We start from the raw sequence: 15,581 nt of genomic DNA on the forward strand, positions 1-15,581 counted from the left end.
ATTACATCAAAATAAATATATATATATATATATACAGCATAAGCTATTTATCTAACTATCTATAATATGCTTAAAATCTTATTATTTCAATTGTAATAATTATATGTATATAGAGATTTCATGTATTTGATAAAGAAATAAAGAGGTCATGTATTTGTTATGGGTGGGAGCTCGAGTCCATTTTTTGGGAAAACGATTTAGTATTTTTCTGATTTCTACAGTCCTCAGTTAGTGAATTCCAAAGCTTAGCCCCATCATAACTAAAGCTTTTTTTCATGTATTCCGTTTTAGGGAATGGTAACTGTAGCGAAGTGGAGGACCCTCTAAGGTTATAATTTGTGATTGTTTCTTTTTTGACGAAAAGTTCAGAAAGGCAGCTTGGGGCCATATTATTTAACACTTTAAACATTTGCTTAGCTTTGTTTTTTCCCCTCTGGGACTCTAAAGAGACCCAGCCTAAAGCATGTAAAGCTTCAGTGGCGGGGGTGTCATTTGATGTTCTCGTAATTACCCTTGCTGCTCTATTCTGGAGCTTTTGGAGTCTTTTTGAATTCCCTTGGCCGAGGGTATCCCACACTTCGCTACAGTAATTAAAGTGGGGATAAACTATTGAATTATAAATAGAAACTAAAGTATCCTGATCAACATAGTCCCGAATTCTTTTCATGGCCCCTATTCCACAGCTTACTTTAACAGCAACATTGTCTATGTGCTGGTCCCAATTTAAATATTTATCTATTTCGACCCCAAGAACCCTACTATGATGAACCCGCTTTAGGTTCTTATCACTGATATGGATAGAGGGCTGATAGGGAATGTTTCTAAGCTTGTGATGGGAGCCAATTAATAAGAATTCGGTCTTTGCCACATTTAGACTAAGTTTGTTTGCTAACAACCAATCTTTCAAATGTTCCAGGTCATCATTCATGGCCAACTCCACTTCCGGTAATGTCTCCCCAGATGTTGTAAGGTTTGTGTCATCGGCAAACATTCGAGGAGTTGCCCACCTCAAACACTCTGGCAGATCATTAATGTATATCAGGAAGAAGAGTGGGCCGAGAATGGATCCTTGTGGAATACCGCATGTAATTTGGCACTCAGACGACATTACACCACTAAGCTGGCATTTTTGCTTACGATTTGATAAGTATGATTTTATTTGTGACAGGGCATTTCCAGTGATACCATAAAGTTCAAGTTTTTGAAGAAGAACTCCATGGTCCACGGTATCAAATGCCTTCTTCAAGTCCAAGATCACAACCAAATTAAATTGTTTTCTATCCATATTGATGTACCAGCTGTTTGTGCTCTCTAGTAAAGCAGAAGCAGTGGAATGTTGTCTGCGAAATCCAAATTGAAGCTTTGAAAGTATTTTATTTTCAGTGAAGTGATCGTAAAGTTGTTCATAAATAATTTTTTCCATTATTTTACTAATAACTGGCAAAATTGAAATAGGCCTATAGTTGTCCGGCATATTTTTTGAGCCCTTTTTGAAAAGAGGCAGGACTCTGGCCATTTTCCACTCATCTGGAAAACAACTTGAAATTAGGACACTATTGAAAATGTGAGTTAGTGAAGGAAAAATCGTACAGGCTGCTATTTTCAATATTTTGCCAGATATTTTATCTAAGCCAGTGGCTTTTGAATTTGAAAGGCTGTTCAGGAGTTTCAATACTTTTGCATCTGAAACGAGTTTAAAACGTGACATCTTTGAATTACAAGGCTTGATAAAGTGTTCAAAAGTTATGCCGGGACTTGCCATTGTGCTTGCTAGATTTGGACCAATTTTAGAAAAATATGAATTGAAAGCTTCTGATATATCCTCAGGAGAGTTAAGAATTTGGTCATCAATCTTAAGTTCATTCACAATGGTATTTTCTTGTGTTCGCCCAAGCAAACTATTGATTGTTTTCCAAGCCTTTTTGGGATCATTATTTTCACTCGAGATCTTATTGCGATAATAACTTGTTTTTGTCTGACGCAAGGCAATGGCAACACTGTTCCTAAGGGCTTTGTATGATCCCCAGTCATCACACAGCTTTGTTATCATTGCCTTGCGTTTAGCTTTTTCCCTCTCTAGAATTAATCCCTTTATTTCACTTGTCAACCATTGGACGCTGAAGGCTTTTTTCCTTTTAGACTGAATTTAGGCATGTTTATCTAACACACCTAAAAATAAATGCTTCCACAAAGCCCACATTTCGTTCGTGTTAGAACACAAAACGATTTGTTCCCATGGTTGAGAGGTAAGATCCTGAACAAAGCTTAGTTGATTGAAATTTTTCATGTTGCGCACTTCTACAGTTTTCGCTTTTCCATGAGAGCTTCTATGAGGATTTATTTTCCGTATACCAAAAATCAAACTATGGTCACTGGGACCTATGTGAATGACCCCTGATGAGTTGATTTTCTCAGTAGATGAAGTAACAAAATGGTCAATTAGACTTTTTGAATTAATTGTAATGCGCGTGGGTTCTTTTATCAACTGAGAAAGTTGGTAAGCTTCATATAATGACTTGAGCTTTTTGGTACAATTATCTGTTGGTCTTTTCGTTAGGAAACAGCAATTTAGGTCCCCTAGCAGAATATGTTCTTTGTCCTCATCATCCACTGATTTGATTAATTGTTCGAAGCTATTGAAATACTCAATCGGGGATTCAGGTCGATAAATAACAGTGACTATAAAAGGGTTGCTATTTGGTTTGCAAATTTCTAGGCATACGGCCTCAACACCGTCAGGAACTAATTCATTTCTGATTTGATAATTAATAGAGCTACGGAGATAAACACAAACTCCTCCGCCACCACGTTTTCTATCTTTCCTGACGATGTCATAGCCGGGAAGTTTTATTTCCCCATCAGAAATAGAGGTGTCAAGTCTTGTCTCACTAAATCCAATAAGATCAAAAGAATTGAGCAACTTTGAAATACGAATTTCGTCGATATATTTAGGAATACTAACTATGTTAAGAAATGCCATTTTAAAGCCTCGACTTGTTGGGCCACTTGGAATCCAATTTAAACTAGTTGAAAGACTTGGAACAACGTTGCTGGGCAACAGTTTGGGTTTATCAATTAATGAACTCGAGCTCATATTTTGCCGATTTGCCTCAGATACTTCCCTCCCCTTGGCCCCTAAATTCTGGGAAATAGATTCATTATAATTCTTATTTTCGCTATTATTGCAACTGACTTGACTAGAGTCCGAGTTTATCAACGTCGCGTTATTTTGGCTACCAGTTCCAAGTAGGACTTCCAGTTCGGGTCTCTGTTGTTGCGTGACCCTCGAAAACACGCTTGATCTTCGTTCTTGCGTCCCGATCTTAGGTATCCACAAAAATTCCTTCCAAGAGTTTTATCTCCGTTCGGGTTTAGATGTAACTTCGACCCATTCAGATGGTGAGCCTTGATGTTGTTGTTATTGACATAGCCAATCTTGTGTTTTTCGCATAATTCTGAGATCGACTTATTGAGCTCAGACACCTTGTTCCTGATACCTGCCATATTGTTAGTATCCCTTCTCATGCAAACACCCGAGATCGCTATTTCGTCGAACAACGGCTTGAACTCCATAACTAGGTTCTCCAGCTTTCTTTCGATCTCACGTACGTTTTTAATCCTTGTCAAGTCATTCGTTCCACCATGCACTATGAGCTGTTTGTAACCTTGTAAAACACAGGAGCGAATTTCTGATGCAAGGCGATCGATAGTAGCTCCACTCAGAGATCTGACCTCAGTTTTTCTTCCAAGAGCGTTTTTGATTTTTTTCCTCATCTACATGTTTTATTATAGAGTCTCCAACTATAAGGATATCAGCATCTTGAACCCTTTCTTTTTCATAGCGGGCCTTTTGTCGATTTTGGTACTCTTTAAATTGGCCACCGATTAGAATTTGAGCCTCTTCGGCGTCTACTTGCCATAACTCTCGCTCCTCGCGGAGCTTTGGATCTTCCTGCTGTTGGTCTAGTGATTTGTCTAATGATGACTCATCTGCTATGGAGTTTGCAATTTTTGAAGCTTCTGATGGCTCTTCGACTGAAGACAAAGGCGCGAAACTATTCTCAGAACAAAATGTAGTCTCAGTAGTCGCCTGAATATTTAATATGCTGGTTGACTTAGCAGGGCACTCTGATTGGCCGGCTCTATCACTTGACACTTCTTTCCGGAGGTTAATGAGCTCATCCCGCAAATCATTGTTTGAAATAAGCAGTGCGGAATGGGAATCTTTTAATATGCCCAACTCGTTGAGGACCCTTTGTAGAAGTTGCTTTGTCTCATCTAATTTAAATTCTAGTTTTGAAGTTTTGGGGCCAAGAAGCTCATAAGATGTAGAAATTTTGTCTTCGTTTTCACTGTCATATTCACTCTCAGACTCCTTATCTTTATCTTCAAAGATATCTACGGTCCTCTCCATTTCCACTATTTGCTCCTTATCCAGCAGGTCCGGGTTTTCGGCTCTAGCTTCAGTACTAGCCATTACCTTGGTGTTCGCTTGAGATCTCGTTTGCATATCCAAAAAGACCCTTTCCAGCTCAAAATATCTCCTTGCTCGCAATAAAAAAAATGGACTTGTTTCGTCTGTTGTCCTTTCCTTGTCACGTAGTCTAGTGATTTTGGTCCTGTAGCTTTTTTAGCGAAAGAATTGGTAAAAAAAAAAAAGAAAGGGGGAGATGTCATGGGATACCTGTGTGCACGGGATCCCTGTGGTATTAAAGCAGGACAGAGCTCGCCATCTTAAATCGTTCTGACTTATTACAATAGCTTGTTACCTATCTTCAAGAAAAGCATTGATGAAGCAACTTACCCTCCTAACTGGAAGCTGTCTCGCGTCAATCCAATATTCAAAAAAGAAAAACCAACTGATGTAAACAACTACAGACCCATCTCCCTGTTTAACCTCTCAGGAAAGATCTTAGAGGACGTAATTTGTAACACTCTGGGGTGGTATCGTCGTGTACGGGTTAACCATCTACGTCATTTTCGGAGCACCGACGGGTTAACCATTACGTCATATTCGTGCAACCATCGGAACAAACTACTATTCGTGTCCTCTACTACTCTTTTCTACCTCCACTGCCGGAAGTCGAGTAGTCTAATATTCTCGTACTTCACTTTTTTCCAAAATCCCTGTGACACTGTGACACTGCTGGAAGTCGAGTAGTCTAATGTTCGCGTACTTCACTTTTTTCCAAAATCTCTGTGACACTGTGACACTGCCGGAAGTCAAGTAGTCTAATGTTCGCGTACTTCACTTTTTTCCAAAATCTCTGTGACACTGTGACACTGCCGGAAGTCGAGTAGTCTAATGTTCGCGTACTTCACTTTTTTCCAAAATCCCTGTGACACTGTGACACTGCCGGAAGTCGAGTAGTCTAATTTTCGCGTACTTCACTTTTTTCCAAAATCTGTGACACTGTGACACTGCCGGAAGTCAAGTAGTCTAATGTTCGCGTACTTCACTTTTTTCCAAAATCTGTGACACTGTGACACTGCCGGAAGTCAAGTAGTCTAATGTTCGCGTACTTCACTTTTTTCCAAAATCTCTGTGACACTGTGACACTGCCGGAAGTCGAGTAGTCTAATGTTCGCGTACTTCACTTTTTTCCAAAATCCATGTGACACTGTGACACTGCCGGAAGTCGAGTAGTCTAATGTTCGAGCACTTCACTTTTTTCCAAAATCCCTGTGACACTGTGACACTGCCGGAAGTCGAGTAGTCTAATGTTCGCGTACTTCACTTTTTTCCAAAATCCCTGTGACACTGTGACACTGCCGGAAGTCAAGTAGTCTAATGTTCGCGCACTTCACTTTTTTCCAAAATCCCTGTGACACTGTGACACTGCAGGAAGTAGAGTAGTTAATGTTCGCGTACTTCACTTTTTTCCAAAATCTCTGTGACACTGTGACACTGCCGGAAGTCGAGTAGTCTAATGTTCGCGTACTTCACTTTTTTCCAAAATCCCTGTGACACTGTGACACTGCCGGAAGTCAAGTAGTCTAATGTTCGCGCACTTCACTTTTTTCCAAAATCCCTGTGACACTGTGACACTGCAGGAAGTTGAGTAGTTAATGTTCGCGTACTTCACTTTTTTCCAAAATCTCTGTGACACTGTGACACTGCCGGAAGTCGAGTAGTCTAATGTTCGCGTACTCCACATTTTTCAAATTCCCTGTGACACTGTGACGCTGCCGGAAATAAAACCATTCTTGTAGTTGGTGCGAAGAAGTATCGTATTTCATAGCCTTCGCGCCAATCTTTATATTTGCGCGGGAAAGCTACTAGTTCATACTACATTTTACATTGTGTCTTTGATCATTCAAGAATCCTCCTTAAAAGTAAAGTTTTTCAAAAATCTACTTCATCAGGGATCCCTTTACACCTAAATTGTTGAAAAAAGTGAGTAAGATATGCATTATTCATAGAAATTTAACCGTTCTTTCGCATTATAATTTCATATACTTTACATTGTTTGTGGCTATTCACGATATTATACATGTTCAAAATATGGAATAACATTTGGGAGGTTAATCTCAGCCGAAACCCCTTGGTCATTCCCACTTAGGATAAAGCCAAATTTAGTATAAGAAAAAAACTTATAGTCTAAGTGGTTCGTATTCTTATTAGGTATTTATTTCTTTGTAAACCCGCATCCTGCGCCGAATTGATTATCTTAGTATTGCTGGCTTTGACCTACTTCATCTTCAATTTCAAAAGCATAAATTCGCATTATTATAAAATAAGACTTTTAAAATCTTGTAAATTAGTCAAAGCTACATGTGCTGGTAAAGTTTCAATGCTGTAAAGTCATTTGGTCGCGGAATTATGGGCGAACATGACGTGCTTTTAGTAAAAATGTAAGTTGATATGGAGCGTACGAAACCTCGATGGCTGAAATAATAGAATATTCAATATTTTCGATTAAATTCCACAAAAACATACTTGAAATAGAGTTAATAAACATACACAAGGCAAAATCTTTCATCTAGGGTAAATTATTTTTGATTTTCTTAGATCTTCAGATACACGTGACGGTATTGTGTGACACAATATAAAATGACTCAAAACTTTTTCCTGTGACTCATATCACTGATTTCTAAAGCCTATTTTAGAAATGTTATTATAAGTTGTATAGTTTAGATTTTGAGTTTTTGATTATGTCACATGAAAGTCAGCAAATGAATTAGCAAATTTTTAGCTTATAATTTGTTAGGAGATAAATAAAAGGGCTATACATGAAAGAGGGGAAAATTATGTGAATAATGATTATAACATGATTATGGGTTTCTGTTTTTAGGAAGATATAGCCAAGCCAACTATGGAACAAACCATAAAAGAGCTCCATGAAACAGAGTTAAACTGGGCGGAAGTTCTCCCAGAAAATTTACTAGAGTGGTTGGATGTCTTTTCGAGTGCCCATAATGTTGTAAAAGACATCATGTTCCCAGGAATTTTAACGGCAATCTCTGGGCTTATGGCACCCAAGACCACTCTCCAAATAAGTGAGATGGAGTTTGAGCCTGTGAATCTCTTCACAATTGTTCTTGCACCACCTGGAGCAGGAAAAAGCTCCGCTCTTCATGCTGGAGTTGTTAATCCAATAATTCCTCTTGAAGAAACCACAGATAAGCCAATCCTTGTGGAGGATTTCACCAGAAGTGGTGTCTTTGTGCATCTAAAAACAACAGAAGGTCTGGGGGTGTTTGCAAAAGATGAAGTCCATGTTGTGATGGAAAAAATGGTTGGTACAGGGAAAAACACTGACATTGATAAAGACCTCCTGATCAAATTTTTTGATAATTCTCAGTGGACAGTCAACAAGGGTAATACAGCCAAGCGAGATCGCGTTCTGCGCACTGGCATGGCCTTCTTTGGTCTTAGCCAGCCAGACAGCTTCTTTAATATTTATGAGAAGATGGCAAAAAAGGGGAATGGGCTGGTTGACAGAATCTTGTGCTGTTGTCCCAAGCCATTACGCTTGACACGCATTGAAGTAAATGCAAAGGTACAGCAGCTCCAGCAGTATGAGGTGCACAACCTGGAGTCAGTTTATGAACACATTTGCCATAGACATAATGATGCAGCACCTGTTGTTTATACACTGTCACCAGAGGCATTTACCTACTTTGCAGAGAAGGAGAAAGAGTTGGTGGAGGCGCAAAACAAGATTTTCTGTGGGGGGCCTTCTGAGCACCTTCCACAAAATATATCAAAGGCTGCCAAGCTCTTTCTGCGATTGGCTGTAACACTTCATGTGTTTATTCACCAAATGTCGAGGTCCCTTGGAATGCCATCAGCACCAGTAATACCCACCGTCATTGGTGTCACGACAATGAAACGTGCATTTCATCTAGGAAGTTGGTTCCTAGACAACAGAAATATCTTAGAGAAGGTAAATATTATGAAATGTTTGTTGGTCTCAGCTTTGTCAAGGTTTTTTCAGGGGAGAAATTTTATCTAATGGAGTACAGTTGATATTGATGGTTTATTAAGTAATAGGCTCTTTTGCAAAATGTTTCTTGCTAGGTAAGAGATTGAAATTGTACATGAGAACAATGTTAGATGTATCTAACTACACAATTTGGAGTGTTCATAATTATAAATTTGAACATTATCAGCATCAATGGTGTATTTCAAATAAAGAAACTAGGGGATTTAATAAATCGGAGTGACCCTTCTATGGTCTTTGTTGCTATCGAACATAGAAATGACATCAAATATGATCCAAACTCAATTCTTATTAGCTTAAAAGAAGTACATACCTTGAATGTTTGCTTACAGCCCCCATTCTCGGCATGTATCTCTCACATTCACCCATGATTAAATGCATTAATTTTAGAAAACACACAAAAACAGTCTTACAAAGATGTTCTCTGTCTCTTCCTTTAAGATTGTCAGCAATGGAAGAACACCTGACTCATTTGGTACAGCCAAGAAAATACTACAAGCGCCAGGTCCCTTTGTGACCACACGGATGATGTGCAGACTGACACATACAAGCACAGCAGCTGTAATGGCAGCTATGAAAAAGCTTGAAAAGGAAAAGCTTGGGGAGGTCAATGTTGATCTCAATTGCTTTTTCAAGCAACCCCCCATCCATGTAAATGAAGCTAATTTAGAGCTATATGGTATGGACATCATTTCTTATACCAATGAGTTCAGAAAGAGGAATGGCCTCTCTGACAATCAGTGGTCCACCCTTTTGTTAAATGCCCCACAACAGGTGGAAGTAGCAAGATATTTCCAGTAACTCCAACACTTTTTTAATACCAATGAATTTTATGGATATGAATGGATACATTGTAAATACATGTCCTTAGGTAAATTAACGGTTTTGTTCATTATCCAGCTGCATAGACCATTGGTACCAGACGATCTAAATTTGGATATAATGCTTTCACATTGCATACCTTCATTTTCTAAGGTTAATGATTTCTTCATCAAAAGAAATGGCTATTATGATAGATTTTATTTAGTAACAATGAATTTCATGGCTATTAATAGATAAACTGTAAATACATGTCCCAATGGTTTTGTTCGTTATCCAGCTTGATAGGCCTTCTGAGCTTGGATGTATAGAGGATATTACATGGGCGCACAGAGATACGAATTTTATCTTCGTTCGCTGCGCTGACTCATGAGATATCAATTGAACATGAGAAGATAAAATTCGTACCTCCGTGCACCTATGTAATGTTCTGTTTATCATAAAGATATCGATGAAACTGAAATAAAACAAAAGCTTAAAAAATTTTTAAATAGCATTAAGCCGATTCAACAGCGATATCTTCACGTGTGAAAGATATGGTATCTTCCACTGGTGAAAGATATTAAGTTTTCGACACTAGAGAAAACCTGGTATTTCCTCGATATCTATATAATAAACATCATTTATTCATCAAAAGAAATTTTATTTAAGATAAAGCATGCTATTAATTTTGTTTTGTTTTGTCTTGCTAAAAATTCATGAAATGTAATATACAATTTCTTTATTGAAATAGTTTTATTATCATCCAATTATGGCCATCAACAGTAGGCTGAGTTATTTGCACAGGATTAAGCCTTCTTTAATAGCAAATCAATTGTTAAGTTAACAGCAATGAAAAGAATGTACAAGTTGAACAGCACTAATATTTTGGAAACCCACAGACGTTTACTATTATCTGTTATCTGTGAATAGCTGAGCCATAGGTTAGGCTAAGCCTGTGCAAATGAGTCTGTGGTCATAGAAAACAACAGTATTTAGCTTGAACCTTAAGCTCTGTTGAAAAAACGTTATAGTCTTGGAATATTGGGATGTAAATATGGTAATGCAAATCATACTAAACTGAATTTGTACATGTGATAAACTCATCCATACATTCATTTGAAAAAAATGTTATTGAAATGTGAGTTGAAATTACCTGACCAAGACTGTACGGTATCGAGAATATAAATATTGCCTCGTAAATGGGAAGGTAAATAAAACTTGTAAATAAATTTGTGTAGACGTTTAGGCACAAGATCTGTGATTCCCTCTTGTGACAATGTCTGTTGTAATGTATTCAGTAACATCTGACATTGGCAAGTTTAAGTAGCCATCAAAATGTCAAGGTTTTTGTTCATTTTTCAAACCAGTTCAATGCAATTTGCTTCTTATACATGGCCTCAAAAACAGATGCACATTTCCTAACGTGCATTAATTTCCCTTGTATCTGATTGATATTCTTTGGAAAAATACTTTTGATACCCTCTTCATATGACATCTTGCGCAGTTCATTGTAATTGGAAAGGCAAGTATGGGCTCCAATCTCAATCCCCTCAGCTATCATGTGGTCCACCATGCAGTCAAACAGCATACTTTCAAAATCATTCCATCCAAGGAGGGGGGTTATCTTACTTTCCAAAAGAAACTTGACATCACTTTGGTTCTTGTGGCCTTTAAGTTTGGAAGCGTTCCTTACTCTTGTTAAAGGATAAATAGCTTTAGCATTCTGTGATGAACCATATGGATTATCACAGTTGCTACAGCGACATCTGTGATTGCAGCCTTTCATGTTGATGTAGCATAAACATCTTGAAGGTAGCCCACCAACAGTCTGTTTACAAAATTTACGTTCTACATCTTTCTTCGCTGCCCCTCTACCGCAATTACAGTGTTGGCTTCCAATGTCACTTAGCGATGTGTGAGAGGTAGATGGTACATCAGACGAAACACTACCACTTTTAATGCAACTCTTTTCTAGACTGTAGTAGGTACTACTTACAACATCATATCCAAGTAAAACACATCTGCTTGTGATTGCTGGCCCAGCAGGAACAACTGGAATAATGGGAAGGTGCTCTAAGGAAGAAAAGATCACAAAGCTGATCTGAAGTATCTTTGCACAAGCAATAGCTAGTAGATTGCCCAGTTCACCTGAAAAAGAATAATTTATTGGTAAGGACTGGTTTCAAGGTACCATTGAAAAAAAAAAAAATGGCCAAGAAGAAGTTTTTTCTTAAAGGCTGGTTTTATGTGACCCACCTTCTTATTTTGCAATGATGTTGCATGGCTCATCCCCATTTTTCAATTAAAAATATGGAATGGTCCACTTTTAATTTATGATTTATACATTTACTGTAATGCTCCAGGCCTTTACTGTGAATAGTGTTTCTTAGACCATGCCATCCCTTTCTGAATGCATGAAACCAGTGAGCCACTCCCTTATTTTTACTGGACTTTAGACCAGTCCCTTAGAATACAATATCCACTTGGAGCAATCATTAGCAAAAAGAAACAGAAAAGGAAAGAAGGCAGAAGGCAGAAGGCAAGAATAAAGAAAGAAATGGTATGAGTAAAAAGGCAACAATTAGCTGTTATTAAAGAAAAAAATACTTACCAATGAAATAGCCATTCCTTGTGAAGTTTTGTGTCTCTTCTGTAAAGTTCAGTTCTGATGTTATCAATAACTTCTGATACTCTGAAGAATTGTGTGCCCATTCCTTACTTACTTCAAGCCGTAATTGTTTTATACTCATCATCATCTTGTCAGGATTTGTAATGAAGTTAGTGCTGAGAAGTTTTGCTTGAACTTCATCATATTCCTCACTAGGATTTGGAAGCTTATCAATCAGTGACTTGATACTAGTTATTACTGAGAAAAAGAAGCTGTCTTCTTGTTGTAGATTTGCAGGATGTCCATGAAGCTTAAGGTTGAACTCTGATAACAGCCTCTCCAGGGAACATCTGCTTTCCTGTGGGTCTTTAACCATGGGATATTTGTGATTGCTGAATAGGGTCAGTGTACATGGCATCAAATGAATCAAACGGGTGTTGATTGATCTTGAATTATTCATAGTTGTGATCTCCTCTTTTACTAGCATATAGTTGAGACATTTTGTTAACACTTGCTTCAAAGGTTGTGAAATATCTGAACCGCATGTAGACTGAAGGACACGATGCATTTTAAATATATCTGTATGTGCTTCAAGACCATCCAAAATCCCCTGGCCCACTGTACCCCTGAAATGTGCGGATGACACGATTCCAAAACTTTCAACTGGAGGATTGCAACGAATGGTTGGATTAGCATAATATGATATCGGGGGGATGACTCCTTTAACAAATTTGTTCTCTTTCCTTTCATTCCACTGATAAAAGAAGCATGTGAGCAATGCAAGAGCTGATTTGACACCTAGTCTGCTTCTAGATACTATATGTTTCAAGTTCCTGTGTAGATTTTCATTCCTTTCTGAACCTGCTCCAGGAGGAATGTCTGACAAGCAGCCACTTTGGATGTGTTTCTTTAGGCACTCTATTTCGTGGAGCACTGCAGAAGTAAGAACTTTCTCATCTTCACCATGCTTCACGTTAGCCCATCTCTTGATGAAAGCATTCAAATTTTCAGAGATCTGTTGTGGAGATGGTGTTTTTTCTTTCCTTTCTTCCTCTTTATCAGTGTCTCCACGAAAGACATTTCCAAAATCAGTAATGCAAGACCTATTCATATAATGATTTGCCTTTTTAGACATTTTCTGGGTAATTCTTGCGATTGCATGAAATAGATCCAACTTGACAGGTATATTAGTTCCAAAAACTCTCTCCAACTTTCCTCGGACGTGACAACAGTTGTCAACATAAATGGCGTCTAAAATTGAATTTTGATTATCAAGTCTAATCTTAAGTGCCTTTAAAATACTATCTACATGGTCAAAGGATGTTCCTTTAGTCAACTGCCAGGCAAAAACTTGACCTTTCTCATTTAGCACACAAAATAAAGAATCATATTGTGTTACCCATTTATTGTCTGGTAATTTAATGCCAATGTTTGCTGCTACTTTAAAGGTGTGATCTGCACTAATATGAACAGCAGACAAGTCACACATTCTTTTCGCATAAAATATTTTGTTCTCTTCGTAATGCAGAATGAAGCACCCAATGATGATGTCATCTGATGGGAGTTCTACCCAATTTTCACATTTTGGGAATGCATCTATGTCAACATCTTTACTATTCTTACCGTTGCCGTGTTCTTGAGTCACATAGCATTCTACTTGTCTACTAAACTTACTTTCCCTTACCCAGTGAGCATCATAATACTCTTGAGCAATGTTACGTTCAATTTCTGTAAAGTTCAGTCCTGCATTTGCCAAAACGGTAACGGCACGTGAAAGTTCCGTGGTAATCCCGCTTTTGTGGGATAGAAAAAATTGTAAACATTCAGGAGGGATGTTGTCCATTACAAGTGGATCATGTGCAATCAGTTCGTGTCCATCACTACAGGTATACACACGACTCACTAGCAAAACAATCTCGTCTTTACCGTAGATTTTCCTTGGTTCATTCCTACTTCCGACACAGTTTTTCCATTTACCTGCTTTAAGAGGAACAGAGTCGGTGGCATGACAACTTTTTGGGCAAAACAAATTCCCAGAAAGGATATTTCGAAATTGTAATAAGGGATCCCAAACGATCACAGGAGGTAACAAATAATCTGCTGGAGATGGCGGTTCTGCATTCGATGGCAATACTGGCGGTGGCTTGATGACTTCAGGACCATGTGGGCATCGCTCGTATGCATTCGTTACCTCCAATAAATATTTCTTTACCTGTGGAAGTATAACTTTCATTCTTTCCTAAAATATAAGCACATGGATGATAGCACATTTCAAATTTCAAGATGGCGGAAAATTCACTCAGCACGTGACCAATAATGTATACTGATTGGGATCCCTGTTTGGAAGACTACTCGACTTCCGGCAGTGTCACAGTGTCACAGGGATTTTGGAAAAAAGTGAAGTGCGCGAACATTAGACTACTTGACTTCCGGCAGTGTCACAGTGTCACAGGGATTTTGGAAAAAAGTGAAGTACACGAACATTGGACTACTTGACTTCCGGCAGTGTCACAGTGTCACATGGACTTTGGAAAAAAGTGAAGTACGAGAACATTAGACTACTCGACTTCCGGCAGTGTCACAGTGTCACATGGATTTTGGAAAAAAGTGAAGTACGCGAACATTAGACCACTTGACTTCCGGCAGTGTCACAGTGTCACAGGGATTTTGGAAAAAAGTGAAGTACGCGAACATTGGACTACTTGACTTCCGGCAGTGTCACAGTGTCACAGGGATTTTGGAAAAAAGTGAAGTACGCGAACATTGGACTACTTGACTTCCGGCAGTGTCACAGTGTCACATGGATTTTGGAAAAAAGTGAAGTACGCGAACATTAGACTACTTGACTTCCGGCAGTGTCACAGTGTCACAGAGATTTTGGAAAAAAGTGAAGTACGCAAACATTAGACTACTCGACTTCCGGCAGTGTCACAGTGTCACAGGGATTTTGGAAAAAAGTGAAGTACGCGAACATTAGACTACTTGACTTCCGGCAGTGTCACAGTGTCACAGGGATTTTGGAAAAAAGTGAAGTACGCGAACATTAGACTACTCGACTTCCGGCAGTGTCGCAGTGTCACAGGGATTTTGGAAAAAAGTGAAGTACGCGAACATTAGACTACTCGACTTCCAGCAGTGTCACAGTGTCACAGGGATTTTGGAAAAAAGTGAAGTAGGCGAACATTAGACTACTCGACTTCCGGCAGTGGAGGTAGAAAAGAGTAGTAGAGGACACGAATAGTAGTTTGTTCCGATGGTTGCCCGAATATAACGTAATGGTTAACCCATCGGTGCTCCGAAAATGACGTAGATGGTTAACCCGTACACGACGATACCACCCACTCTGGACAATCATATAGATTCCCAAAGTCTGTTAAGTCAATCAGTGGGGATTCCGCAAAAACTACTCAACAGAGGGTCTCCTACTCCATCTAACAGAAACCTAGAAAGAGGCTTTGGACCAGAGGTTAAAAGTAGGTGTGCTTTTAATTGATTTTAGAAAAGCTTTTGACTCTGTCAACCATTCCATTCTACAGGAAAAGCTTAAAGCAATGGGAGTATCAGGAAACTTGCTGTCCTGATTTACTGACTACTTTTCTGGAAGCCACCAATTTGTACAGTTATGAAGGGAAAAGTCTGAGTCTAGAATAATAAAATATGGTGTACCTCAGGAACCATACTTGGCCCAAGACTGTTTTCTATTTATGTTAATGATTTCCCAGAAG

The 15,581-nt window shown here is 38.6% G+C and overlaps 1 protein-coding gene and 1 pseudogene across 1 annotated transcript; both read right to left on the reverse strand.

The window, feature by feature from the left end:
- Positions 1-3,180: 3,180 nt before the first annotated feature.
- On the reverse strand, positions 3,181-4,674 carry LOC148904268 (uncharacterized; annotated as a pseudogene).
- Positions 4,675-9,238: 4,564 nt separating this feature from the next.
- LOC148904269 (uncharacterized) lies at positions 9,239-14,280 on the reverse strand. Its single transcript, XM_089025471.1, has 2 exons — positions 11,860-14,280; positions 9,239-11,396 (listed from the first exon to the last, which is right to left on the reverse strand). The coding sequence occupies exons 1-2, from the start codon at positions 14,087-14,089 to the stop codon at positions 10,600-10,602; spliced, it is 3,027 nt and encodes a 1,008-aa protein (XP_088881597.1). The 5' UTR covers positions 14,090-14,280; the 3' UTR covers positions 9,239-10,599.
- Between the last annotated feature and the right edge of the window lie 1,301 nt (positions 14,281-15,581).

This window comes from Actinia tenebrosa, unplaced genomic scaffold, assembly GCF_029948245.1.
Source record: "Actinia tenebrosa isolate PJP-AT-01 unplaced genomic scaffold, QUT_ActTen_1.0 utg344__unscaffolded, whole genome shotgun sequence".
NCBI lineage: Eukaryota > Metazoa > Cnidaria > Anthozoa > Actiniaria > Actiniidae > Actinia > Actinia tenebrosa.

Excerpts from the sequence above, each read along its gene's own strand:
- LOC148904269 (XM_089025471.1), bottom strand. The coding sequence starts at position 14,089 with ATGAAAGTTATACTTCCACAGGTAAAGAAATATTTATTGGAGGTAACG. Across the intron at positions 11,397-11,859 it reads AAGGAATGGCTATTTCATTG|GTGAACTGGGCAATCTACTA; the intron begins GTAAGTATTTTT and ends ATTCTTTTTCAG.